This window comes from Zalophus californianus, chromosome 9 (assembly GCF_009762305.2).
Source record: "Zalophus californianus isolate mZalCal1 chromosome 9, mZalCal1.pri.v2, whole genome shotgun sequence".
NCBI lineage: Eukaryota > Metazoa > Chordata > Mammalia > Carnivora > Otariidae > Zalophus > Zalophus californianus.
In genome coordinates this window covers 47,615,662-47,643,185 of record NC_045603.1, presented here as the reverse complement: position 1 = coordinate 47,643,185, position 27,524 = coordinate 47,615,662, and the positions used below count along the sequence as shown (strand labels likewise).

The 27,524-nt window shown below is 38.3% G+C and overlaps 2 protein-coding genes across 9 annotated transcripts; both read left to right on the top strand.

Annotated features, from left to right (window-relative positions):
- LOC113922384 (translation initiation factor IF-2-like) lies at positions 1-1,029 on the top strand. Its single transcript, XM_035729308.1, has 2 exons — positions 1-27; positions 306-1,029. The coding sequence occupies exons 1-2, from the start codon at positions 1-3 to the stop codon at positions 1,023-1,025; spliced, it is 747 nt and encodes a 248-aa protein (XP_035585201.1). The 3' UTR covers positions 1,026-1,029.
- Positions 670-25,905, top strand: MDM2 (MDM2 proto-oncogene). Of its 8 annotated transcripts, none has more exons than XM_027593190.2 (11): positions 670-1,032; positions 1,761-1,845; positions 4,754-4,828; positions 7,054-7,187; positions 9,966-10,015; positions 13,673-13,740; positions 13,873-13,969; positions 18,958-19,118; positions 22,685-22,840; positions 23,584-23,661; positions 24,841-25,905. In XM_027593190.2, exons 2-11 carry the CDS (start codon positions 1,765-1,767, stop codon positions 25,402-25,404), a joined length of 1,464 nt encoding a protein of 487 aa, XP_027448991.1. In that variant the 5' UTR covers positions 670-1,032; positions 1,761-1,764; the 3' UTR covers positions 25,405-25,905. The 8 variants fall into 8 exon arrangements, with proteins under 8 accessions (XP_027448991.1, XP_027448995.1, XP_027448992.1 ...); XM_027593191.2 differs by having other exon boundaries at positions 740-871; XM_027593193.2 differs by lacking the exon at positions 670-1,032 and adding an exon at positions 1,452-1,469.
- The last annotated feature ends 1,619 nt before the right edge of the window (positions 25,906-27,524 follow it).

The following is a 27,524-nucleotide window of genomic DNA, read 5'->3' as shown; positions in this document are numbered from 1 at the left end:
ATGCATCGTGTACAAGTCTATATTGTGGTAGTTTTTTTTTTTTTTTTAATTTTTTATTGTTATGTTAATCACCATATATTACATCATTAGTTTTTGGTGCAGTGTTCCATGATTCATTGTTTGTTCATAACACCCAGTGCTCCATGCAGAACGTGCCCTCCTCAATACCCATCACCAGGCTAACCCATCCCCCCACCCCCCTATTGTGGTAGTTTTAATCATACTTTTTTTTTAACCAAGTCTTGAAATAACTCATCTGTATACAACTCCCGTAGCCGGCAGTGTGGCCTTAATATATCGCACAGCTGTTAATTTTGGTTTCATTTTTGGTAGCTGCACTTAGATATGCCTGGTGCCTGCAGTTTCCACCGCGGTCGGGAGTTGTAAACACAGGGCATACAGAAATAGCACAACGGATAAAGAAGACCCCACGGCCGCGGCGGCGGCCTGGGCCGAGCCCCACCCCAGGGGAACTGGCGGCCCAGCCCGGCCGGTCGCGCAAGCGCCCCACACCCACTCCCGCCCTGCAGAGGCTGCACGCCCAGGTTGCGCGCGCCGCGCTCCCGGGCCGCCCCCTTCGCGGAGGCGGCCGACCCAACCCTCTCCCCCCATTGGCGGACGTGGTGGGGCTGGAGCGCGCGCGCGCGCGTATACGCCCGGATGAGCCGCGGCTTCCGGCGCGCTCCCCTCGAGCAGCAGGGGGCGCGCATCGGGCGTACCTCGGCTGGTTCGGCTCCTTCTGGGGCCTCTGCGGCCCTGTGTGGCTGGAAGGAAAATGGAGCAAGAGCCCGAGCCCCAGCGGCAGCCCTAACCCCTCTGACCGAGGTCCTGCCGCTTTCGCCGCCGGGAGCTTCCTTCTTCTCCCGACCTGGTGCGTTCGAGCGCCCCAGTGGCCTGGGCCCTGCGAGTGGAATGGTCGCCGAGGCCCAGGGCGTCGGGGTTCTGCGCGCCCAGTGAAGGGAACTGGGGGGTCTCGAGGGTCTCCGCTCCCCCCAACTCCAGGCGCGGACAACCCCGCTTGGTGAAGAGCAGGTACCCGCCGGGAAGCGCGTGGGCAGTTCTGGGTTTATTTTGTGACTTGGGTCTCCCAGCTCGTTGTCGTTTGCAGCCTCTTCACCGCCCGCAGCCTTTGTGCATTTGGTGGTGGGGGGGCGCGGGGCACGTGGGTTTGTGGAGGTTTTTGTTGGTAGGACGCGAGGTTGTGGCCCCTGGGGAGGAGGGCGGGGTTTCGGGCCAGAGAACCTGGCCAGCGGAGGCCACGGGGCTCCGCGGGTGGTCGGGGTAAAGGTCACGTGGGCGGGGGGTGTTGTGCTGCGCTGTGGTCTGCAGTCTCCCGGCTTGGGGTCCGGATAATGACAGGTGCCTGCGTGAACCCGGCGCCGTGTCTGGGCGAGTTTGGGCTGGTTCTGTGGGGAAGTTGACTCAGCTTTTCCCTTTGGGCTGGTCAAGTTCGGACACGTTCCTAGGAGGTAATAAAAGGAGCTAAGTCCTGACTTGTCTCCAGCTGGGGCTATTTAAACCATGCTTTTTCCCAGCTGTATTCATTGGCGATTAGAGATAGGTACCTGTGGTCAGCGACGTAGAGCACTTAACTCTCTACACTGATCCAGGTAAGGACCTGCTTGCTACTGGCTTTAGTTTTAATAAAGACAGTATTTAAGGGCATTATTTATATCCTTTCCATATGACTCTGGTTTTTTTCACAGATGTTTCATTATTTCAAGTTTTTATTTTGTGTGTTTCTTTTTCCCCACTCGTAGGCAAATGTGCAATACCAACATGTCTGTGTCTACTGATGGTGCTGTAAGCACCTCACAGATTCCAGCTTCGGAACAAGAGACCCTGGTTGGTATTTTTGTCTCAAGTGTAACTTTTAAGAATATTTTATGAGGTGATCTACTAAATTCCATAGACCCCATTTATAGCATGGTTCTCTAAGTGAAATTGTATGTACACAGCTTAAATTCTGCCATTTATGCCAGGCATAAATGTAAAAGCTGACTGTAAGAATCGGTACTTATTTTCTTAGTCCTTTATCACCCTGGATTTAATATTAAGTTCCACTAACATTCTTAAGCATGGATGCTGAAGTTCTGTTTGTTATTGACCGATTTTTTTTTCTATTTTGACTTGTCAGTATTTAACTTTTTAGATGGTTTCTAAAAGTCACAAAAGTAATTCATGCTGTAAAGATTTGAGGCATTACAGAAATGTAAAAAGTGGAAGCTGAAAATTCTAGTCTTCTCTTTTGACCATGTTTCCTTTTAGATTTTTTCTGTGTGTGTACCCACATATACATGTGCAAATTTTAATCTGTTACTGTCTTGTTTTGTTCTGCTAAGACAGGTGTGCAAATTCCATCCATGTCAATACGTCTATAGAATTCTGTTTAAGGGCTGCAAAGCGTTCCAAAGCATTAGTGTACCTTTTTAGAAATTTATGCCTCTGCTATAGGTTTTTTTAAAAATTGCCTTTAGTTTTTGATTATTACAAATAGTGCTGCTTTGTACTTGTATCCTGTGTTATGTGACTCCTTCTATAAGATTTTGTATACAGAACTCCTGGGTCCTAAACTATACATATTTTTGATTGCTATTCATAACTTGCTAACAGAAGATTGTGGCAGTTTTCATCTCTGCCAGCACTGCATGTTATCACTTTTTATTATCATTTTGCTATTTTTGTGGTAGAAGGGTCTGTATCATTGTTTAAGTTTGTATTTCCCTGATCTCTCTTGAGAATGGGCATCTTGTCATTTGTTAAATCATTTATTCTGGGATTTGCTTGGTCTTATCTCTCCACTCTTCCTTTAGGTTTACTGTGTTTTTCTTAATTTGTAGTACTCTGGTTTCAAATTTATGTAACTTTTATCATTTACAAAGGTTGCATTTAGTTTTGTTGTCTTTCCTATTGAGAATGTTTTTATGAAGTCAAATTTATTGACTTGTTGGTTTTTGCATTTCATATCATGCTTTGGAAGAACTCTCCCATCCCAAGATTATACAGATACAGTCCTATATTTTCTGGTAGTGTTTTTAGTTTTCACATCTAGATCTTTGGAATTTATCTTTTTGTTATTAAATGTAAGATTAAGAATGGTATTGTCTTTTATAGTTTTCTTATTGCATGTCTTTTAGGTCTTAATAAAAAACTGATGACTTTCCATTGCAGATTTTTATTTTGAGTTCTATGTAGTTTGAAGTTAATATGCATAAAATTTTAGGAGGGAAAAAAGTAATTTTTTATCTTTCAAGAGAGAGTTCATTCTTTAAGTAACCTGAAAGTAAAGTGTATATGTAAGCACACACACAAAAAAGTGTGATCAGAACAATTAATGATTCAGTACCACACTTGTGTATTTTAAGTTTTTTGTTTATTATTATTATTTTAAAAGATTTTATTTGAGAGAGAGAGTACGAGCAGGGGGAGGGTGCAGAGGCAGAGGGAGAAGCAGACTCCCCACTGAACAGGGAGCCCCATGTGGGACTCGATCCCAGGACCCTGGGATCATGACCTGAGCCGATGAAGGCAGACGCTTAACCGACTGAGCTACCCAGGCACCCAGTTTTTTGGTGATTAAAGAATATTCTGTTGATTAGCTGGAAACAGGAAATTTTCTTAAATCTAGTTTTGAGAGTTAGATTCCAAACTGAGATGCTGTTAGATTTCAAAGTTAGGCAAAGGACAGGAGTATATTGAAGAGAGGCACAGAGGCATCAGTCTGTGTGGAGGTGGCAAGCTATAAAGACACTTGAGTTTTAAAGATTTTGATACAGCAAGAGGGAGAAAGAGTATATTCTGTCCCTGCCTCCTTGCCAGTTATTTTCTCAATACCACTTAGAAAACCTCTAGATCAGGGTCAGGCACACTATAGCCTGTGGGCCATATTTGGCCTCTTTGTAAAGTTTTATTGAAATGTAGCCATGGCCTTTGGTTTACATATCTGTACTTCTGAGTCAGACCATCTGGCAGGAAAAGCTTAAAATATTTACTATCTGGCTCTTTATAGAAAAAATTGACCTTTGCTCAAGTTGGTGGGTTCCTTGAATACAGCTCATGTTTTATTTATCATCCCCCCCCCCCCCCGCCCCCACACCTAGCACTGTCTGGTGCATGGTAGAAGCTCAATAAGTGTTTGTCAGTAGATATTTGAAATGTAGGCCCACTAAGAGGTAACATGATAGAGTAGGAAGAAAATGATGGTTTGTAGTTGAGGGTTGTGAATTGCATTCTCAGATCTGCTCTTAAATTATCCTTGTTATTTAAGTCCTCCAGCCTTCGGGAGCCTAACGTGGAAAGAAAAGATTGGGAAACAGAGCTAAAGACTTACTCTCTTTTCTTGGATTTTGCAATTTAGTTTATGGTAATCTCATTGGAGTATTCCATTTCTAGTTAAGTTTGTAAGGTAGTAAGCAGATAATAGAAATAACTGGAGGAAAAAATAATTTTCACTGCCTTGGCATGGATACTGTGTTTGATTGCAACTGATGATACTTGAGGAATCTGTGATTATTTGCATAGTAATGAAATCTCAGCATTTTTTTCCAAATTGACTTGACAGTCTGTGATACTCAGTTTCTATAGTCGGATACAATTAGTGAAAACATGACTTAGTTTTTTAGTTCTAACCTTGTGAGATTGTCAAATATAACGTCTGCTGCCTTTATTGAAATTCTTCATGGACATCTTGCTGTGAGGCTTATAGTTCTGGAATAATTTTGGAAGTATAATAGCAGCTTTTTGTTCTTTGTAGGTTAGACCAAAGCCTTTGCTTTTGAAGTTGTTAAAGTCTGTCGGTGCACAAAAAGACACTTATACTATGAAAGAGGTAAGCTAAATTAAGAGTTAACAAAATAACTCAAGTCTTGCTAGTTACATGTAGCCATGGGGAGAAATTGGCCATATAGAGGGATTTTTCAGTAAGCAGCAATATTAAGTGTTGTGGTCATTTGGACTATAATTTGAAGCTGAAATTCTAATTATACTTGAATATCATTTCTCAGCTAGGAACTCTGAGACAGAGGGAGGCTCTGTAGGGGTTCTTAGCATTTTTGTGCTGTGGACCCACTTGGCAGACTGGTAAAGTCTTCTCAGAATCCTGTTTCTAAATGCATGAACCAAAATGTATAGGATTACAAAGGAAACAAATTATGTAAGATAGTTTTCAAAATACTAAACACGTTTGTGATATATGTGCTTTTTTGAGTGTGTTTTTTTATTAACACATTAAATAATAAGATTTAGCAGCAGATCTAATAAATGTAATTTCAAAGTAGTGAGGAGTACAGTTAGTATTTTGAGATGTTTACACCATAGTATGATATGAAAACACTTGTGATTTTTATTGGTGACAGAAATCACAGATATTACTAATACTTTGTGGTTTGTTGCCTATATTCATAATTGAAGGAAAAGCTAAATTTCAGTTAAAAGTTAGTGAAAATATAGAAATTTTTTTTTCCCATCCAAATTAATGGACCCCCTGAATTCTATCCAAGGACTTCTTGGGCATCCATGGATCCCAGGTTAAGAACTTCTGCACTAGAGATACATGAGTACAGTATACTGATCTTTCTGGGATAGAGGTGAGCTGATTCATGAACATGTTCTATTTAATGGATACATTTCAATGTAATGTTCTCTAGCTTTAAATTTGTGCACAGAAGCATGATTTTCAGTGAGAGATTGGGCCATCTTAGGCAAAATTTCATTGTGAATGAAATGTGCCTTTTCCCCATCTCTCCCACTTAGTTTATGGGGCCCAGATTGTTTAAAACACCGAAGTAACTTATCTACATCAGGTTAGTGGGTCAGGAAGAGACCCTTAACCATTTTCCTTTTCAGCCACACTTTTTATAAACTTCATTATGGGATGTTTGGTAGGAGTGTAGGTTCTCTTCTTCCTTTCCCACTGTCAACTTATCTTCAATCCATAGTCACCAGGGAATATTCCTTTAAGTCTTAGGCCTTCTTAACCACTTAAGTCTACAGACAGTAGGGGAGCTTGCAAGGGGGTGTCGAGGTTAAGGATGTTTCCGAGGTTAAGGATGTATTTAGGGCTGTTAATTTGGGTTTGACCTCATCATCATGTAATTGGTTAAGGAAACAAAAAGGTATGCATTTAGTAGTAGAAATAAGGAGAAAATTGATCGGGCCATTATAGAGGTATAGAATGCCTATGCTAAACCATGTAACAGTAATATATATATTTATTGTCTGAGTTTTCAGTTGCAGGATCTTTGTTCTGGGGCATATGGGAGAGTGATGACAGCTAGTATGGGGTAGTAGAAAAAAACACTGGACTAGGAGTCAGAAGACCAGGTCCCATTTCCTTATCTTTAATACAGTGAAAACAATTCTATGAAATATCAGGGAATGAGACAGTACTTGTAAAAGTACATTTAAACTGTAAAAAAATTCATACATATTTAAGTGGTTAATAGGTTTGTATGTGGATATCTTAAGATGTATCACTTCTTTGTCTTAATGGAGCATACAGTAACTATATGCATGATTCAGGGTCACTAGTTTGATTATTGTTGCATAGATTATATTGATATCTTCAAGAGTTTATTTTACTCACTGAATTCTTCCAAACTGTTGTGTACATATAATTGGTTACTTTCCTGTGGTCCTCATCCATGATGACCTCATAGACTGTTGAGATGTATGGTGTTTGGGCCTATTTATTATTTACTAAATGACTCCAGGTCACTGCTGTATTTTAGTTTGCAACTTTTTATTGCTCTCAATGGTTTTGCATTTTGCTGCCTTTTCCCTTCTTCCTAGTATGTAGTACCTAGATATCTGGGCAGAGTTAAAGTCTGTTACATACACACACTTATTTAAGTAAATTGGAAAAGCAGTGTCTAATCCCATCAAATTAAAAGGAAAAGATTTAAAAGCTTTAAGAGTACAAAATGGTTGTTATTCTAGACAGTTACGGGTATGGTTGCAGGTTGTTTAAGCATCTTTAGATAAATGAGATATTGAATGTATTTGAAACTAACATTTAATTTTCTTTAATGCTCAGAAATCCTATTTCTATTTCAGGTTATATTTTATCTTGGCCAATATATAATGACTAAACGATTATACGATGAGAAGCAACAGCATATTGTGTATTGTTCCAATGATCTTCTAGGGGATTTGTTTGGAGTGCCAAGCTTCTCTGTGAAAGAGCACAGGTAAATTCTTCAGCTCCACTGTAAAAAGCCAGCTGGACAGACATTTCAGTTTACCTCCATCTTCACTGCCTTTTGTCAGAGAAAAATTGTTGCTGTATATATAAAAGCTGCAGAAATTTAATTTCTTAGTAATAATAGCATATCACTTGAGAACCTGAGTTCTGGAATCTTATAAACCCGGGTTTGAGACCTACCTAGCTCAGTCATTTACTAGCTGTGTGACTAGGTAAATTAATTTATCCTAAGCCTCAGTTTACCCTACTTGTAGGGTTAATATAAATACCTCATGTGGAGGTTATGAAGAGATAGTGTGTAAGAAGCAGTGTTTGACACATAGAAATCATTTAAATGTTAGTCACTGGGGCACGTCGGTGGCTCAGTTGGTTAAGTATCTCACTTTGGCTCAGGTCATGATCTCAGGATCCTGGGATGGAGCCCTGAGTCGGGCTCCCTGCTCAGCAGGGAGCTTACTTCTCCCTCTCCCTGCTTGTGCATGTGCTCTCTCATATAAATGAATAAAATCTTAAAAAAAAAAAAAAATTGGGACGCCTGGGTGGCTCACAGTTAAGCATCTGCCTTTGGCTCGGGTCATGGTCTCAGGGTCCTGGGATCTAGTCCCACATCAGGCTCCTTACTCAGCGGGGAGCCTGCTTCTCCCTCTGCCAGCTGCTTCCCCTGCTTGTATGTGCATGTGCACTCGCGCTCTCTCTGACAAGTAAATAAATCTTTAAAAATAAATAAATGTTTGTCACAGTTACTGTATATTAAAAAAAATTATTGCAGTTACTTTCAAAGACAGTCTTTAGATCACACTGTGGTAAAGGCTTAAGTTTGAGCCTGCCTTTGGAGATTTTGTCATATACCATTACAGCACTTAATCAGCTGAATTTAACCCAGATGACATTTCTAGAATAACTCTACTGGAAACTGAAGACTTTTTTCAATCTTTCTTTCCTTACATTTGGAATTCCTTTTCCCATTTGGTTTAGCACAGTCTGTGTGGAGCTTAGCATGCATGTGTATCTTAATAAATGGAATGAATATTTTTCACCTGAAACAATTAACTAGATTCTAGTATTTAATGTTCAATAATGCTATAGCTAAAAAGATAGTAATTAAATGGAATATTTACAACTTTAAACAATTTTATTATATAAGCATAATGTATATTATTGGGCAATAGGAAAAGACAGAAAGCTAAGAATAGAAAAAAAAGACTATAGTTTGTCATTGAATGGTAATTTTTAAAAATATTTACTTATTTTGAGAGAGAGAACATGAGCAGAGGGGAGGGGCAGAGGGAGAGGAAGAAGCAGGCACCCCCACTGAGCAGGGAGCCTGATGTAGGACTTGATCCCAGGACCCTGGGATCATGACCTGAGCTGAAGGCAGACACTTAACTGACTCAGCCACCCAGGTGCCCTTCGAATGGCATTTTTACCTGTTGTTTTTACATTATGTGCAGATGTGTTTTGACCCAGTTGTGAACATACCATATTTAATTTTGTCACGCTTCTTAATTTGACACTATATAAACATCTTTCCATTAAGAAATCACATTTATCTAATAGATTTATGTTACTATTTTATACTTGGCCTTGGGATATAAGCTTTATTTTTATAAATTTAATAAGTGTATTGGTGATTTGATTGAAGTATCTTTGACTTGAATTCTAGTATGTTGAGAGGTTAAACACTGGGGAAATTACTGACTTGGAAAAGAATATGAATAGGAATATTGATATTTATGAGTTTATGGAGCTGTATCATTAGTCCCAAAGGTGAAAAGAAATAGTTGGGATTGGCACTTCCCCTTAATTATGAGAATTAGAAATGATACCATGTGACCAGTAACATTGCCTAAAATCGTTAGTTTAAAAGAAAAGTGTACCATAACATCAGTGAAGACTAAAATAAGCGAATTGTCTTCCTATTGGGATATAAGCTCCATGAGGGCAAAGACTTATTTCCATTTTATTCCTTTTTTTTCCCGTTTCTAGAACAGTGGTTCATAGTGAGTTTTCAGTCTGTATTTATTAAATGACTGAAGGAAGCTTCATCTTTTAATAGATTTTAAGATCAAGAAAGAAAATCCGGGGGCACCTGGGTGGCTGTTTGTTAAGCGTCTGCCTTCGGCTCAGGTCATGGTCCCGGAGTCCTGGGATCGAGCCCCACTTGGGCTCCCTGCTCGGCAGGGAGCCTGCTTCTCCCTCTCCCATTACCCCTGCTTGGGTTCCCTCTCTAGCTGTCTCTCTCTCTCTGTCAAATACATAAATACAATCTTTAAAAAAAAAAGAAAAAAAATCCATTAGGTGATTGGTCCATGGTTAATAGAAGTCAAAATCAAGTTCTTCTATAGTGGGTTTTGCATAATGCACTGCCTTTTTAGGCAGTCTACTTCTAAGCTTTAAGCACAGAGCTAAAAATTTTCTTTTCTGTTTGAAAATACATATATCAACCTGCTTTCTGCATTCACACCCTTGGGTCTTTTGGTAAAGTCCAAACAAGGCACATTTCAGGAAATGGAGATATGAAGTCTTTTCAGCTAGAGAGACCTTTGTGATTAGTAAGAGTAACTGTATGTAATCATTGTACAACTAATTATCATGCTACTTTTTAGGACCTAGAAGCTTGCCAGTGATATAGTTTGAATACAGTGATTTAAAATTTAGCTTGTGTACAATATAGTTCATGCTAATGTGTATTTAAAAGTCTGGTTAAGTCCAGTTTAATATATTTTTATTTTAAAATGTACATCTTTTTTTTTCTCCCTATAAGGAAAATATATACAATGATCTACAGAAACTTGGTAGTAGTCAATCAGCATGGTAAGTTAATTTTGAATACGATAAACAAAACCATAAAAATATTTTAAACACATTTTGTGTATGTGGAGTCATTTAACAGGAAGAAATGAACTGCATGAACTAAAATAATACTAAGGTTCTAATGTCTATTTCCAATATGTAAAGTTAAATACCTTATCCCATCAATTTAAGTCTTGGGATATCAGTATTAGAATTTGTTTTGAAAGATAATTTTCTGGTTTTTTTTGGGGGGGTGGTTTCACAAGCATTTATTAAACACTTTATTTTTAAAATTTATATTTTTATTTTAATTCCAGTATAGTTAATATATTGTGTTGTATTAGTCTCAGCTGTACAATGTGGTGATTCAACAATTCCCTACATTAGCTGGTGCTCATCATGACAAGTGCATGCCTTAATCCCCATCACCTGTTTAACCCATTCCCCTACCCACCCACCCTCTGGTAACCATCATTTGTTCTCTATAGTTAAGAATCTGGTTTTTGGTTTGTCTCTCTCTTCTGGTTTTGTTTCTTTAATTCCACATATGAGTGGAATCATATGGTATTTGTCTTTCTCTGACTGACTTAACATTATATTCTCTAGGTCCATCCATAGTGTTGCAAATGGTAGGATTTCATCCTTTTTATGGCTGAATACTATTCCTGTGTGTGTGTGTGTGTGTGTGTGTGTGTGTGTGTGTGTGTGTGTGTGTGTGTGTGTGTGTGTGTGTGTGTATCTCACATCTTCTTTGTCCTTTTATCTATTGATGGACACTTGGGCTCTTTCCATAATTTGGTTATTGTAAATAATGCTGCATATATCTTTTCGAATTGGTGTTTTTGTATTCTTTGGGTAAATACTCTTTAGTGGAATTAATTACTGGATCATATGGTGATTCTATTTTTCATTTTTGAGAAACCTCTATACTGTTTTTCACAGTGACTGCACCAGTTTGCATTCCCTCCAGCAGTGCGTGAGGGTTCCTTTTTCTCCACATCCTTGCCAACATTTGTTGTTTCTGAAAGGTAGATAATTTCAAGGCATGCTTACTCGAGATATAATCAAACCTTGAAACATGTATTGAAAGGCTTTGGGAAGTAATATAGATACCTAAGTAGGACCATTTGGATGAGCCCTTTTTTGTTGTTTTTTATAATAGACAAAACTTTATCAATTTATTCAGGTAAGTGGCATTTAATTTCCCTACCTGTAGACTTGCAGTTCTTAACTGGTTATTTTTGGGTTCCATACTCCTTGGATAAGCTGATGAAAGCATTGGGTTCTTATTTCAGAGAGATACACATAAACATATACAGTGGTATGCTGGTAAACTTTTTTTTTTTTAAAGATTTATTTATTTATTTTGAGAGAGTGAGAATGAGAGAGTACATGAGAGGGGGGAGGGTTAGAGGGAGAAGCAGGCTCCTCGCTGAGCGGGGAGCCCGATGCGGGACTCGATCCCAGAACCCTGGGATCATGACCTGAGCCGAAGGCAGTTGCTTAACCAACTGAGCCACCCAGGCGCCCCTGCTGGTAAATGTTTAACAGCCCACTTTTCAGGGGGAAAAGCTCTGATTTGTGGTGTTCACTGAGTTCCATGGTGTGAATAACTCCCACCATTGCCGTTTTCAGGCTACATACATGGAGTTGGTAAGAAAGGTATACAGTCCGCTTTGAGTACCAGTAGGAGCTGGCTCCCAGCACATCATTGACGTCTTAAAGCCCATCCTTGAACTACAATTAAAAACTGTTCTCAGAAGCTTGTTTACTTCCTACAGGGAACTGGCCACTCTTTCGTGCTTCCACTAATTCTGTATTTAGACTTTATTGTTACATTGTTTTGTTATACTTGTTTGTATTTCTGTTTCTTGTATCCTAATCAGGTTTGCATTATGCATCAGCAGTACAGTGTTTTGTTAATATGATGTTTAATAAATGTGTTGAGTTGAATGCTCTTCCACAGTTAGGACTTAAGACCCAGAAAAGGGCATCACTCCCTTATCCTAGAGTTAAAGTGACTGTTAGACTGGTGATATGTTTTATTGTTTTACAGAGCTCTTTATGAAATCAAATGAAGGCAAATAAAACAAACTACTGTAGTATTATAGTAGTATTTTCAGTTTTCTTAAATATTATCCCTGGTATGTTCATTCATTCATGGAAAGAAACCTTGGTAGATTACTAGAAAAATTTTATTAATGAGATGGTAACCTGTAGATTACTTAGGTTATTTCCATTCTGGGTTTGTTTCAGATTTCAGTTTAGTAGAATTAACTGCAGAACTCCTGTAACCGTGTTCTTAACCTGTCACACCTAGTACTTCCTTTTTATTACATCTGTATTGTAACATCTCTTTTATTAAAACAAAATATAACCTCTCTATATGTACAATATAGAGTATATGTATATCAGTATAATACATAACCCATAGTGTAAAGAAATAAACTATTATGATAAAGTGCATAAATTAAGAATATTAATGCGTGGGCCTGACATTCCTATTAAGATGAAAATGTTTCCAAGAGAGTAACAAAGGGTATTTGATTATGATCTTTGGCAACTGTGTATACTCCCTATCTAAAATTTTGACTCGGAGCTCCAGGTCTATACATCCAACTACAAACAAAACCTACCTACCTGAATGAGTTTCATCCGCTTAGTTCATTATATTTCCATCCTAATCTGTTTATCTTCTGAAGTTTCTCTTGGTGAATGGTACCACCATTTATCCAGTCAAGGCAGAATCTTGGAGTCCTTCTTGACACCTTTCTCCCTTGCCTTGTATATCAGACCCTAGGCCTTGTTGGTTTTTACCTTTTTACCTTGTCTGGAATTGACCTATTTTCCATGCCTTGGTTTAGGCTTTGATACTTCAGCATTTGTATTATTGCGGTTACTGTCTAGCACTGGCCTCCTTGCCTCTGCTCTCTTTTTCTTTTTTGCCAAAGTGATTTGTCACTCCTCTGCTTCAAATGACCATTTAGGGGGTCCTTATTGTTCTCTGGATAAACTTGCTGTGAACTAGCAAATCAGTTTTATCTATTGGATTAAACCTTTTTAATGGTGAGTGGCTGCAGCAGTGCCACAGGGCAGATTCTGAAGTGTCATGGCGGGGAAGAGTGCAATGATGCAGGCTTGATGGCAGGAGTGCTGCTTGTTGACATCCCTTGTGCTGTTTCACAAGACACACAGAATCCTTTATGATCCTGCTTACATTCCAGGAATAATTGACTACCTGTAATTCCCTGCAACAGGCATTGGTAATTCACTGCTGGATGCTTTTGTCATGAGGTGTTCCCTCAGTCTGGAATAGCCTTTCTTAGTTCTGCTTCTTTGTATTCTGTGTGAAACCTTTCCTGATTCCTTGCTCCTCAGACCCTGCCCTGTCCCTACCAAATAATCATTGCTCTGTGTTCTTCACTGATTTATCTTATAATACTTCTTTTATCCTGTTTATTATACTTTTATTACTCTTAATGTAATACTACTCAGTGTTAAAATTGAGTTATCTTATTTACATCTCCAGTATCTAGCATGGGGTTGGCTCCTGGGAGATACACATTTAATGTTTGTTGAGAGGTTAAATTGTGTAAGGAGTTTGTCCTGGGCTGACCAACTAGTTTTTCTTTCTTAGTTTGTGATTCTTTGTTGTTGTTGTTTTTTCCCCCCCATCAGAACCATCAGATTCAGGCACATCTGTGAGTGAAAATAGGTGTCACCTTGAAGGTGGGAGTGATCAAAAGGTAATCTTGAAATGAACACATTCTAGTAGGATGTTTCTTAAAAGTTAGGTTATTTTAAACAAATTATTATTAGCTTCCTGGTGTTAAAAGTTCGTTTTTGTTTTGTCCTCTCCCCCTCCTCCGAATGCTTAGGACCCTGTGCAAGAGTTGCAGGAAGAGAAACCTTCATCTTCAGATTTGGTTTCTAGACCATCTACCTCATCTAGAAGGAGAGCAATTAGTGAGACAGGTATATATGCTTATTTGACACTTTCAAACAGCTTTTTACTGTTTATTCTCTAATAAAATTAATGCATTTAGGCTTAATGAAATTGTGCTTTTTTTTTGCTTTAGATGAATTTCTGAGTTTCATTTTTATTTTTATGTGATTTGGTTTAAAAATTGCTTTCTTAGCAACATTTTTTGGTTGACTGTAGCAGGCATGATTTCCTGGGCCCCACTGGAGTTCATAGTTAGCTATTATTCAAGATAATAGAGGACAAGCGTAGAAACTCTATTTTAGTCCCTAGTTACCTTAACAGTTAAAATATTTGTTATTTCTAATAAGTGATAAAACACACCATTCAGTTTAAAAGCAAAATGAATAACCTCTGGAACTGAAGATGAGATAAAATGGCTGAGAACATTTTTACAGAGAAAAGATAGTGGAGGAGGAGGAGGCTGTGTTGCCTGATCAAAAGTCATAGTAACTAAAACTGTATGATTCAGATGAAAGAAGAGTTCAGCAGATCAGTTGAGATAGAGTAGATAAACCCGGACTAGTGTGTACATGAGGGCAGAGGGCGGTGAGGACAGAGGATGTTTTGTTAACTGCATGGGACTGGAACAAATGGTTAGTTATTTGGGGAAGAAAAAACAAGTTCCATCTGTACCATATGCCAAAATGAATTCCAAATAAGTTTAAAAGATAAATGAAAAAAAATCATATTTGAAGGATACTTTAAACTCAACAGTGTTAATACCCTTATTACATAAAAAGCTCCCCAAAATTGATTAAAATATTAAAAATCCATATAGCAAGAAGGGCAGAAACCCAAGTTTTTCATAGTTAATACAAATGACTGATAAATAGGAGGGAGTGGATGGATTTTAGTGATTTCACTTTATAGACAATAAAAAATGCAAAAGTGTCTTTTCTAGGCTATCAAATTAGCAGAGATGAATTTTTGACTCATCCTTGTTAGCTTTTGTGTTGATACTGATGTACTATTGGTGTATAAGTTGTTGGTGTTAAACCTTTATGGATTATAAAAAGGCTTGTAGTACTTACCATTATTCCAGTAACTACTTCTAGAAATCTATTCTAGAGATATAATCAGAAATTCAAAGATTATATATGTAGAGACACTAATTACAGCTTCATTTATAATTGAAGACATACATGGTAGAAAATGCCATCACTCTAGTTCAGGCCATTGCCCTGTCTTTTCCTGACCATAGCAACAGCGCTCTGATTTTCTTACTCCTGCTCTCTGTGTTCCTTCATGTAGTTCCAAAAGAGATGGTAAAAGGTAAGTTGAATTGTATCACTTCCCACTTAGCCACTTTTGTTACTTCAATAAAACCCACACTTTTTGGGGCGCCTGGGTGGCTCAGTCGGTTAAGCGTCTGCCTTCGGCTCAGGTCATGATCCCAGGGTCCTGGGATCCAGTCCCACATCGGGCTCCCTGCTCGGCGGGGAGTCTGCTTCTCTCTCTCCCTCTCTCCCTGGCTTGTACTCACCCTTTCTCTCTCTCTCTCTCTCTCTCTAAGAAAGAAAGAAAAAGAACCTTAAAAAAAAAAAAAAAGACACACTTTTTACTTCAGCCTACAAGGCCATGATCCTACCTTTAACCTGGTTTTTGGCCTTTCCCCCCTACCTTTATTGTTTCCACTGTGCTGATTATTTGATTCCTCGAGTCAAAACTCCTTCCTGTGTTTGCACACAGTTTTTTTCTGCCAGCAGTTCTTCCTGTCTCTGCTTACATGGTCAGTTCCTCATTTTTCTGTTTTTGGTTAAATGTGGCCTTCTGAGAGAGGCTGTCTCTAACCAGCCAGAAAAGCAGATTCTCTCTTCTTTCCCTTAGCCCCCTGCCTGTTTCCTCATAGTACGCATTATAGCTTGTAAATAATTATGTTTCAGTTGCCTTGATGTTTGAAATTAAACTTCCTGTGGTGGCGGGGATGATGGCTGACTTCACTTTTGTATACCCACGGCCTAGCACTGCCACACAGTAAGCAGGTGCTCAGACTTGTGGACTAAATCATTGAATTATGATGAACAGTGTAGGGGTGCCTGGGTGGCTCAGATGGTTAAGCATCTGCCTTTGGCTCAGGTCATGATCTCCGGGTCCTGGGATCCAGTTCCTGTGTCAGGCTGCCTGCTCAGCAGTGGTCTGCTTCTCTCTCTCCCTCTGCCTCCCCCCTGTTCATGTGCTCGCTTGCTCTCTCAAATGAATAAATCTTTAAAAAAAAAAAAATGAACAGTATATGAACCTATGTCACAGACACCATATTCTGCAGCCATTAAAAATAATATAAAAGAAGATTTAAGAGAAAACCATTCCAAATTGTACATTTAGTGTGATTCAGATATGTTTTTTAAAAGGAAATAAAAAATGAAAACTGGAAAACTGGAAAATTATTAGAGTAAACTTTTTTTTTTTTAAGATTTTTATTTATTTGACAGCACAAGCAGGGGGAGTGGCAGGCAGGGGGGAGGGAGAAGCAGGCTCCCTGCTGAGCAAGGAGCCTGATGCGGGACTTGATCCCAGGACCCTGGGATCATGACCTGAGCTGAAGGCAGATGCTTAATGACTGAGCCACCCAGGCGCCCCTACAGTAAACTTATAATATTGATTTCAATGGTAGCACTACAAATGATTTACATTTTTAAAAATTTTCTGTTTTTTTAAGATTTCTATAATGAGTAATATAATACTTTAATAGTCACCAAAAAAGCCCCAAATACTATTTTTAATGGAGGTAAAAATTATGAATCAGCGTGGTTTAGGCTCTAAGATCACCTTTTATAGGGAATACAAACATGATTAAGAATTTCTGTCAACTTGTGATCTAGTTGTGGAGATCAACACAGAATTGCTTAAAATATAAGAGTGGGGAATTCAGAGGAAAAAGATGTCTTCTGGCTAGTAAGGTCAAGAGAAGGAAATGGAGTGAGCAGAGGTGTGCGAGTTGTACCTGTTTCGGGCATGTGGATTATAGTTTATTTAATCCCATAACCCTATTTGGTACTTAGATAAAAGGCTGTAGTGAGCACCTTGCCACATACAACCTTAAGTAATTATGCAGGTATTTCTCTATCACTCTCTAGGATAGAGATTGCCCACAAAATGTATTATTTTAGATTTTTACCAACAGTGTATAAAAATGTCCTTTCTCTCAAATCTCTTGAAACTCTCATTTTAAACTTTGTAATTCTTGTGGGTGAAAAATGGTATCTCATTTTAATCTCGTTGCATGTCCCTGGTCAGTAAGAGGTGGGAGATTTTTTCATATGTTTATTCTTTGTATTCCATGAATTGCCTTTTCATATCTTTGACTTTTTTTTTTTTTTTAAGATTTTATTTATTTGAGACGGAGCACGAATGAGTAGCGGGGGCAAAGGGAGAGGGAAGAGCAGGCTCTTGCTGAGCAGAGAGCCCGATGTGGGACTCAATCCCAGATGCCCGGGATCATGACCTGAGCTTAAGGCAGATGCTTACCCGACAGCCACCCAGGGGTCCCTTGACTTTTTTTTTTTTTTTTTAGATTTTGTTTGTTTATTTTACAGGGAGAGGCACAGCGAGAGAGGGAACACAAGCAGGGGAGTGGGAGAGGGAGAAGCAGGCTCCCCACTGAGCAGGGAGCCCTATGTGGGGCTCGATCCCAGGACCCTGGGATCATGACCCAAGCCGAAGGCAGATGCCTAACGACTGAGCCACCCAGGCGCCCATGACTTTTTTTTTTAATCAAGTTTTGTTTTACTTGATTGGTGAGGACTTGAATATAATGGATAGTAACTGTTTTACGTATGTTGCATATATTTTCTTCCAGTTTGACATTTGCTTTTTAACTTTTATTTTGCCATGTAAGCCTTAATTAACATAGTCTAATGTTGATAAACTTTTTCTTGAGGGTTTTGCAGTGTTACATCATACTTCCCTACCCCGGTATTATAAGAATATTCTCTTACAAGTATTTGGATGGTTTTATTCTTTGTGTTTGGCTCTTTAATTCACTTGGAATTTATTTTTATATTTGATACACTACATGATAGGACTCTCATTTATGTTCCTGACAGATTTGGTAACATTCTAAGTCAGAGATAATTCATTATTTAAAATAAAATAAACCATTTTTACTGCTTTTGATTCCTATTGAAAATACAGGGTACTGAGGAAATTGGAATGTAGAAAAAAAAAAAAAACAAGTGGTTCAGTCAGTTGGGCATCCAGCTTGTGGTTTCAGCTCAGGTTGTGGTCTCGGGGTTGTGGGATTGAGCCCTGCTTTGGGCTCCTTGCTGAGCATGGAATTCGCTTGAGATTCTCTCTCCCTCTGCCCTTCCCATTCATGCTCGCTCACTCTCTGAAATAGGTGGTTCTTTAAAAAAAAAAAAAAAAAACCTTCTAAGTAAATTAAACATTTTTGGTTCTTTTCAGAAACAAATCTTATATCCTAAAGTATGATTTTTGAAAAAAATTTTGATTGGTTAAAGAAAGCTCTAGATGGATTAAATTAGTTGTGACTTAATGTAGATGACATTCTGAAAGAAGCTTAAAATGCCTTTTTTTTTTTAAGTTTATTTATGTATGTACGTAAGTTATCTCTACATCCAGTGTGGGGCTCATACTTATGACCCCGAGATCAAAAGTCGCACGCTCCTACTGAGCCCACCACACACCCCAGAAGCTTGGAAAGCTTTTTTAAAATACAGTGTTCTGGGGGCCCTTGGCTGGCTCAGTCAGTAGAGCATGTGACTCTTGATCTTGGGTTCATGAGTTCAAGCCCCACATTTGGTATAGTGCTTACTTAAAAAAAATAGAGTGTTCTGTCATAGCTCTCAGTTGGATTGATCCAATAGAAGTGTTGACTTTTGAAACAGTAGTAATTGACTATTTTCTCTGTTTAGTATCACTGAAATTAAATTTTGGTACAAGTAGGTACTCAAGGCAGCTCATTTGCTACATGAATCACAGTATAGGGTTTTAATTGACTTGTCTTTCTTTATGTATCCAGAAGAACATTCAGATGAATTACCTGGTGAACGGCAGAGAAAGCGCCACAAATCCGATAGTATTTCCCTTTCCTTTGATGAAAGCCTTGCTCTGTGTGTAATACGGGAGATATGTTGTGAAAGAAGCAGTAGCAGTGAATCAACAGGGACGCCATCAAATCCGGTAATCTTTTCATTTTAAGTAAAACAAGATTCTTGAGGCACCTGGGTGGCTCAGTCGGTTAAGCGTCTGCTTTCAGCTCGGTTGTGATCCCAGGGTCCTGGGATCGAGGCCCGCATGGGCCTCCCTGCTCTGCGGGGAGCCTGCTTCTCCCTTCCTCTGCTTGTTGCTCCCCCTGCTTGTGCTCTCTCTCTGTCAAATGAATAAATAAAATCTTTAAAGAAGAAAAAAACCAAGACTCTTGTTTTTAAAATCTAGTTCTAGAAGTCCTAATAAGCATTTGGGTAGAATACACATATATGCTGTGCTATTGCTGTTATACATAGTGCTAAATTTTTCTGTCAAAACTAGGGGCGCCTGGGTGGCTCAGTTGGTTAAGCGGCTGCCTTCAGCTCAAGTCAATATCCCAGGGTTCTGGAATCCCCTTCGGTGGGGAGCCTGCTTCTCCCTCTGCCCCTCACCCCGCTTGTGCTCTCTCTTTCTCTGTCAAATAAACATTAAAAAAAATAAAAATAAAACTAGTATATAAATCTTTTCTACTCCCAACCCCAGGTTTGAGAGAAAGGTGGGAGATAGTTGTGGGGTGTGTTGGTAAAATTAGTACCAATATTAATAGTTGTTAATGTCATCCTACATATTGGAGAATCTTTGTGGGCCACTGCACCAATAGTAAATTCAAATAAATTGGAGTATAGGATGGTCTGAGGATTTGTTGTTTTACTTTTTAAAAAATAAGGGAACAGAAAAGCAAATTTGGTTCAGTTAGATATCTTAGAATTCTAAGGCTGGTTGGTTTTGAATATTTAGAGTAACGGTATCTTTATTATTGTAGCTACCAACAAATAAGTCAGCATAGTCTAAGCTACACATTTGCCATACGTAGGCCTAGATATCAGGAAAGGTCTCTTTTACTAAGGCTGTGGAATATAAGTATGTTACTGCATGGATGGTGGGAGAGTTTTAGTACTTTTTGATTGTTGGTACAAAATCCCAAAGCATTAGGAGTAAAATTCTTAAGAGATGTCACTGAAAGAAGTTTGGTTAAAAAAAAAAAAAAAAAAAGGTTTTTGCTAACAAGAATGCCTGACAAATGGAATGTTACCTTTCTTGTCATTAAACATTTATTTTTAAAATATTATTAAAAATAGAACTTTTATTTGTGATATGGCAGTATCTCATGGTCATTATTCTGGATATTAGTGATCATCTTATAGTTCCTAGAAGGTGTAAGGGACTGAATCAGTTGTGATAGTAAACTTATTCTTAACTTTTTCTGTATTGTTACTTCTTACACATATTATGTTTACATTTATCTCTTCCAAAGCAGTGATTTTAGTGGATACAGGATTTACTAGAGCTGTTACTTCTGTAGGCCACTAGATGGCGCGGAGAGCAAGTTCTTCAGTCAGTCGGTCTGTCGGTGTTTTCTGTGCCAGCTTCTGTCTGGCACTGGGGTGGAGTGGTAGTCAAGGTAGTTATGGTCCCTGCCCTCAGGGGGAGACACATCATCAACAATGAAACAGGTAATTAAGACATTAAATAAATGCTATGGAAAAAAAATACGGGTTCTTGAGAAAAAGAAAAGTGCATTTGCCTTGCATCTTTCTTACAGGTTTAATAAATTGAGGAACTAAAGGCTATATTCTAGGCTCTATACTAGCCAGTTTATATGATATCTCAGCAGCCTCAAATTCCATTTACAGATGGGAAAGATAAACTTGAGGGTTTTAAATAACTTGTTTAAGATCTCATAATAATTGCCACAGTTGGAATTCAGGCAAAACCAGGGACTTCTGACTTCAAAATTTAAGATCTTTCTGATGCTTTTTACATGTACAATATTTTTAAAGTTTCTGGGTTATTCTTTTTTGAACATTAGCCAAAACTTTAAAAAACAGCTTTTAATTTGCTTTCTTCATAGCACCCTAGAACAGGGGTCAGCAAACTTTTCCTGTAAAGGGCCAGTTAGTAACTTATTTTGGGCTTTGTGGGCTGTGTGGTCTTTGTTGCACCTACTCAATCTGCTGTTGGGTGTAAAGCAGCTGTAGACAGGAAATGGCTGTGCTCAGTAAGACTGGATTTATAAAAGTCAGTGGGCAGCTGGCTGTACTTTGCCAACCCGTACCATCGAAGATACTTGCTGAGACTCCAATCTGTCTTGTGATTTATCCCCATATTCTAAACTTAATGCATTAAATACTAGTTAATTGAAGTATCCAGTTTATTAGGTTACTTTATTAGAGATTGTATTCTAGCTTGATGTGTAATATTAACCTGTTAATAGAGTCCTTGTTAAGAATTAGAACTGCAACTTGTCAATTTTGCTTTTACTCCTGCTTTCCTGACATCACTAAAAGAACAGTCGTTTGACCTCAGTGTTTATAAAATACTTTGTTTTTATAGATAATAGAAATAATAAAAATTATTTAATCCAAACTCCTCTTACAGATGAAGTAGCTGTGGTCTTTACAGGTTAAATATGTCCAAGGTTAAATAGCTCCTTAATGGCAAATCTAGAAGTAGAACGTTTGTATCCTGATTCTTAGACCAATGTACTTTTTCTAGTTCTAGCTTTCGACTTTGGTTATGTTCCTCTTAGCCACTGACAGCAAATATTATGGGATTAATGGTCTTATTAGGGTTCTTACACTATAAAATGAAGAACCACATGCGCTGATACAGAATTTTAAAAATAAATGTAAAAAAATTATGTCCGAAAGCTCTTCCAAAGAAGTTATTCTCAAAGTTCACTAAAAAATAGATCTCATGGGGCACCTAGGTGGCTCAGTGGGTTAAGCATCTGCCTGTGGCTCAGGCTTCCTGCTCAGTGGGAAGTCTGCTTCTTCCTCTCCCTCTGCCCCTCCCCCCTGCTCCTTCTCTCTCTCTCAAAATCTTTAAAAAAAAATAAATCTTGTAATTTGTGGGTTGTAGTACTAGCATTCTACGTCTGAAGATATGAAGAGATTAAAACATGTTTTTACCTCTTTTTAACTCTTAAAGTGTGTATAACTCAGATATGAGACTCATGTATGCAAAATTGTGTATAATGTATGTGTAAAAATATATAATTGTTATATACTTATAAAATATATTTAATATGTAAGTAGTAAAGATAATTAAAAGTGGAAGTACTCTCTTGGTTTTGGTATTGACAGAAGCTTTATTAGCAAAAAAGGATTAGTGGAACTTAAAAACTGGTTATTCCAGCGAGAGAGGTAAAATGTGGAAGTTGAAGTGCCAAGTTTGGTTGAGGGGAAAAAAATGTAGATCTGGCTGATTGTTCATATTTGAGGGGTCGGGCGGGTGTCTAGTTGTAGAGAAGATGAAAATGTTAATACGGTCCTATGTGAACCTTGAATGTCAAGGGGATTTAGCCTTTTTCCTTTATGTAATGGGATTTTGAACAGGGAGAATAATATTAATGTGGTAATAACCCAGAATCTTAATCTAGTGTCATTGTGCAGGGGGGATCTAAGGAGTAAATACGACTGCAGGGAGGAGCTAGGAAGCTGTTACAGAGGCCAGCAGGTAATGTACTTTAACTTTTTTTTTCTCCCCCCTGATTTTAGGATCTTGATGCTGGTGTAAGTGAACATTCAGGTGATTGGTTGGATCAGGATTCAGTTTCAGATCAATTCAGTGTAGAATTTGAAGTTGAGTCTCTCGATTCAGAAGATTATAGTCTTAGTGAAGAAGGACAAGAACTCTCAGATGAAGATGATGAGGTAGTTTTATTTCTCTAATTACAGTCTAAAGTTCTTCAGTATTTTCTGTATTGATGACAATTGAAATAATGTATTCTGATTTCACTTACTCTTTGACTTTTGATTTGTTCGAACTAGAATATTGTTATTTGGGCTTGAGGCTTTTGTAGTTCCTTGTTGTCTGATTTATATTCCTGTAACTGTAAATGTCAAAAAGTCAATACTCCTTAATGAACATTCTTATAATAGTCTTATTTTAAAAAAATTCCCCTTTGGGGAGCCTGGCTGGCTCAGTAGATGGAGCATGCCACTCTTGATCCTGGGGTCATGCATTTGAGCCCCACATTGAGGGGTAGAGTTTACCTTAAAAAATAAATTTAAAAAAATTCCCCTCTTTTAGTATTAATTTACTTTTTACAAAAGTAAAGTATGCACACAGTTAAAGTTGCTGGAGGTGACTGCCGTCAACATTGCTATTTCACAGTTACTTAAAATCTCCATATTTATAAAATAAAAATGCTTATACTGAATTTTTTGCCTTACTCATTTTAAACATCCTGTCTGTTGCCTTTTAACCATAGTGGGTCAGGATTTCATGGTCCTCCACTTTTCCCCCTTTATACCCACTTATTCCATTTGACCTTTGTCTCAGAATTTCTCATATATAGTAGTACATGCTTTTCGTTTAGGACTTAACCACGAAGAAGCCTTCCTGGTTAAGGAAAAAAGGTGATGAATTGATGCTAATGAATTTATTTTATTAGGTATATCGAGTAACTGTGTATCAGGCAGGGGAGAGTGATACAGATTCATTTGAAGAAGATCCTGAAATTTCCTTAGCTGTAAGTATACATCTGCTTTTTTAAGTAATTAAGAAAACAGAGGTTAAGGTTAGAAAAATACACCTAGTCTGCTTCCCAAAATGAAGTACTTTCTATAAAATTAAAATCTTTTTAGAAAAGTTTTAAAGCATTTTTGTTCTTTTATTTGTTGTGTCGGGATCTGTTACTGGATTTTTCTCTTTTTAAGATTTTACTTATTTATTTGACAGAGAGCAAGTACAAGCAGGGGGAACAGCAGAGGCAGAGGGACACGCACGCTCCCTGCTGAGCAGGGAGCCTGATGAGGGGCTCGATCCCAGGACCCTGGGATCCTGACCTGCACCAAAGGCAAATGCTTAACCAACTGAGGCACCCAGGCACCCCTGTTACTGAATTTTTTAGGTTTTTTTTTTGTGTGTGTGTGTTGGGATTTGAACTTTGAAATTTTTTTTATTGAAAATTTCAAGTATGTACAGCATAGAGAGTAGTAGTATGTATTTCTAGTGTATCACCCAGCTTTCACAGTTAGCACCATTTTGCCATTCTTGTTTATTACTAGAGAATGTGGTAGGTAGGATTTGCCATTTAAGAATTCAGGACTGGGGTGCCTGGGGGACTCAGTCAGTTGAGTGTCCCAGCTCTTGATTTCGGCTCAGGTCATGATCTCTAGGGTTTTGAGATTGAGCCCCACATCAGAATGTTTTAGTGTTTCCTTTGTGTATGAAGTTAGGAAACACTTATTTGAGCCCAGGTTTTAGAGCACTTCTGAGGCACATTGGGTGGTAGCGTCATCTAGATTGATTGGGTGGATGTTGGTCACAGCATCCAAGGTTGAACCTTTAAGGGAGTGAAGTGAGTACAGGCCTCATTTTAGAATAAAAGGCTATATCACACTTGGGCTTCAACTAAATGAACCAGCTCTGTCCTTGAACAGATAACTTTATTGGGACGTGGTTAAGATCATGGTGAATACATTTTTTGTTTTAGAATTCTGTAGCATGGTTTGGCTGAAAAAGTTATGTACTTTATAATCTCATGCTTGAGGAAAGATTGTTACATGTCAGATATTTTATATAAAATATGAAATGCTGAGAATTGAACTGTGTGATAGATTTTACCTCAGACATACTGAAGTTGCTAGTGTTGGCTATGACTAGTTGTATCAAAGGGTTACAGAAACTCTGTCTTTTTTCATTGAAGGACTATTGGAAGTGTACTTCGTGCAATGAAATGAATCCTCCTCTTCCACCTCATTGCAACAGATGTTGGGCCCTTCGTGAGAACTGGCTTCCTGAAGAAAAAGGGAAAATGCCTGAGAAAGCCAAACTAGAAAACTCAACACAAGTAGAAGAGGGCTTTGATGTCCCTGATTGTAAAAAAACTGCAGTGAATGATTCCAGAGAATCATGTGCTGAGGAAAATGATGATAAAATCACACAAGCCTCCCAATCCCAAGAAAGTGAGGACTATTCTCAGCCATCAACTTCTAACAGCATCATTTATAGCAGCCAAGAAGATGTCAAAGAGTTTGAGAAGGAAGAAACACAAGACAAAGAAGAAATTGTGGAATCTAGTTTTCCCCTTAATGCCATTGAACCTTGTGTGATTTGCCAAGGTCGGCCTAAAAATGGTTGCATTGTTCATGGCAAAACAGGACATCTTATGGCATGCTTTACGTGTGCAAAGAAGCTAAAGAAAAGGAATAAGCCCTGTCCAGTATGTAGACAACCAATTCAAATGATTGTGCTAACTTATTTCCCCTAGTGGACATGTCTATAAAAGTAGAGTTCTATATTTCTAACTATATAACCCTAAAAATTTAGACAACATAAAATTATTTTTTTACACATATCAAAGGAAGAAATTATCTGTACATGTAGATTTCTTCTCTGTAGTGTAATTTACCTACTCTGGGAGGGGCGATAGTAAATGCTTCTTTTAGAAAAATTTCACTTTTGTCTATATTTTATATTTGGGTTTTAATGTAATTAAAATTGGACATATAGCTCATCTTAAACCCTTACTCATATTTTAAATGATTTCCACTTCTTTAAAATTTAGAGAAGTACCTGATTTTAAAAAATATAACATTTAAATATAAGTTATGTGCATTCAGGTTATATGGTATGCAGTAATTATGCTACTTACAAAACATTCAGATCTGCAGATAGTTTCACCATGCTTATGCATTAAATTGTCTAAATTTTTAGGTTTAGTATACATATATTATTTATTGATTTACAAATAAAAATATTAAATGATTAAGAATTGTTTCAAGAATGATTATTGGATTTTATAAACTTTTATAATGAGTTCTGTTAAAACAGAAATTATACTTGAATATCATCTTATTGGGTAATCAAAGGTACAAGTGTGAATGTGCTTCTATTTTGGAATGGCCAAGACTGCCCTCTGTGGCAGTACACGTATGAATGGACAGCTTGATGCAGTAGGGAGCCTCCAAGGCATCGAGTAAGACTCACTTGAGAGAATGATGTTACAAATTTTAGTAGAGCCATGAAATGCTGTTTTCTCCTTTCCGTTCACTTGTGTTATCACGTGGCAGGTTGGCTTAAGTGGTTTCTCAACAAGTGATGGTGAATGTTCTGGAAGGGATGTAGCTGGGGCAGGGGAGGGGAGTTAGGACTAACCACCCTGCTACTTGTCAGCATGAAAAGCCCTGTTGTAATTTTCTGTAATTTCTCTGCATTTCTGAAGCTAAATTCCATGAGGCTGATTGTGACTCCAATAGATAGGTGATCAATAAGAATTTGAGTGAATCTCAAAGCATTGGGACCTGTCTTGAAGCTGACTTCAAAGCAGAAATCTGCAGGCTCCAAAGTCAGACCAGAGTTAGCTGTTGGCATCATTTTGTTCACCTTCATTTTTAATGAAGGTTTTAAAGGTACTGATTAGCGTGTAGTGTGTACCTCTGTTGGTTTAGGGTGGTAACTGCAAGTTGTCACGGCATCGTGAAAAGTTCGTAGTTGCACTTGCTCGCTGTTTGGATTTTGTACTGGAGTTTGATTTCATCTTTACAGAGTGTTTCTTCAGCTTAAAAAAATACTGTTTAAAAGTTTGTGGCCATATTGTCTATCATATAGAGCCAGCCTTCCTTTATATATGGTAGGGAATTATTGACATTTACAAGTACTGTTTTAAAAAGAAGTATTTTTTTTAAAAGATTTTATTTATTTTGACAGACACAGCGAGAGAGGGAACACAAGCAGGGAGAGTGGGAGAGGGAGAAGCAGGCTTCCCCAGAGCAGAGAGCCCAACATGGGGTTCAATCCCAGGACCCCGGGATCATGACCTGAGCCAAAGGCAGACGCTTAACGAATGAGCCACCCAGGCGTCCCTAAAAAGATAAATATATTAAAGCAGCAGCGCATAAGGTGCTCAGAAGTGTTGAATATGTTCAATTATAAAATGGACTGTTAACAGGAACTGATAAAAAGCCACAGAACATAGAACAAGAGTAGTCTGAAGTGCAAGCAGATGGGAGACTCCCCACATGTTCAGTAATTTATTATAGGTAATACATTTCAAGTGAGCTACTAAAATTGTTAGAATTATATTTTGGATAAGAAAACCGTAACTGATTTTTTTTAGGAGAGAGATGATCCTAAAACAAAATTTTGTTCTCTTTTAAAGCTCTTTAAAGATTCATGTTTTTAAAAATTATGGACGTTGGAGCACTTGGTGGCTCAGTCGGTTAAGTTGTTGCCTTTGGCTCAGGTCATGATCCCGGCCTCCTGGGATTGAGCCCTATATATATGGGGCTCCCTGCTCAGCGGGGAGTCTGCTTCTCCTCCTGCCCCTGCCCCCCTCCCGCTCGCTCATGCTCTAATAAATCTTAAAAAAACCTGATAAACATTTTCCTT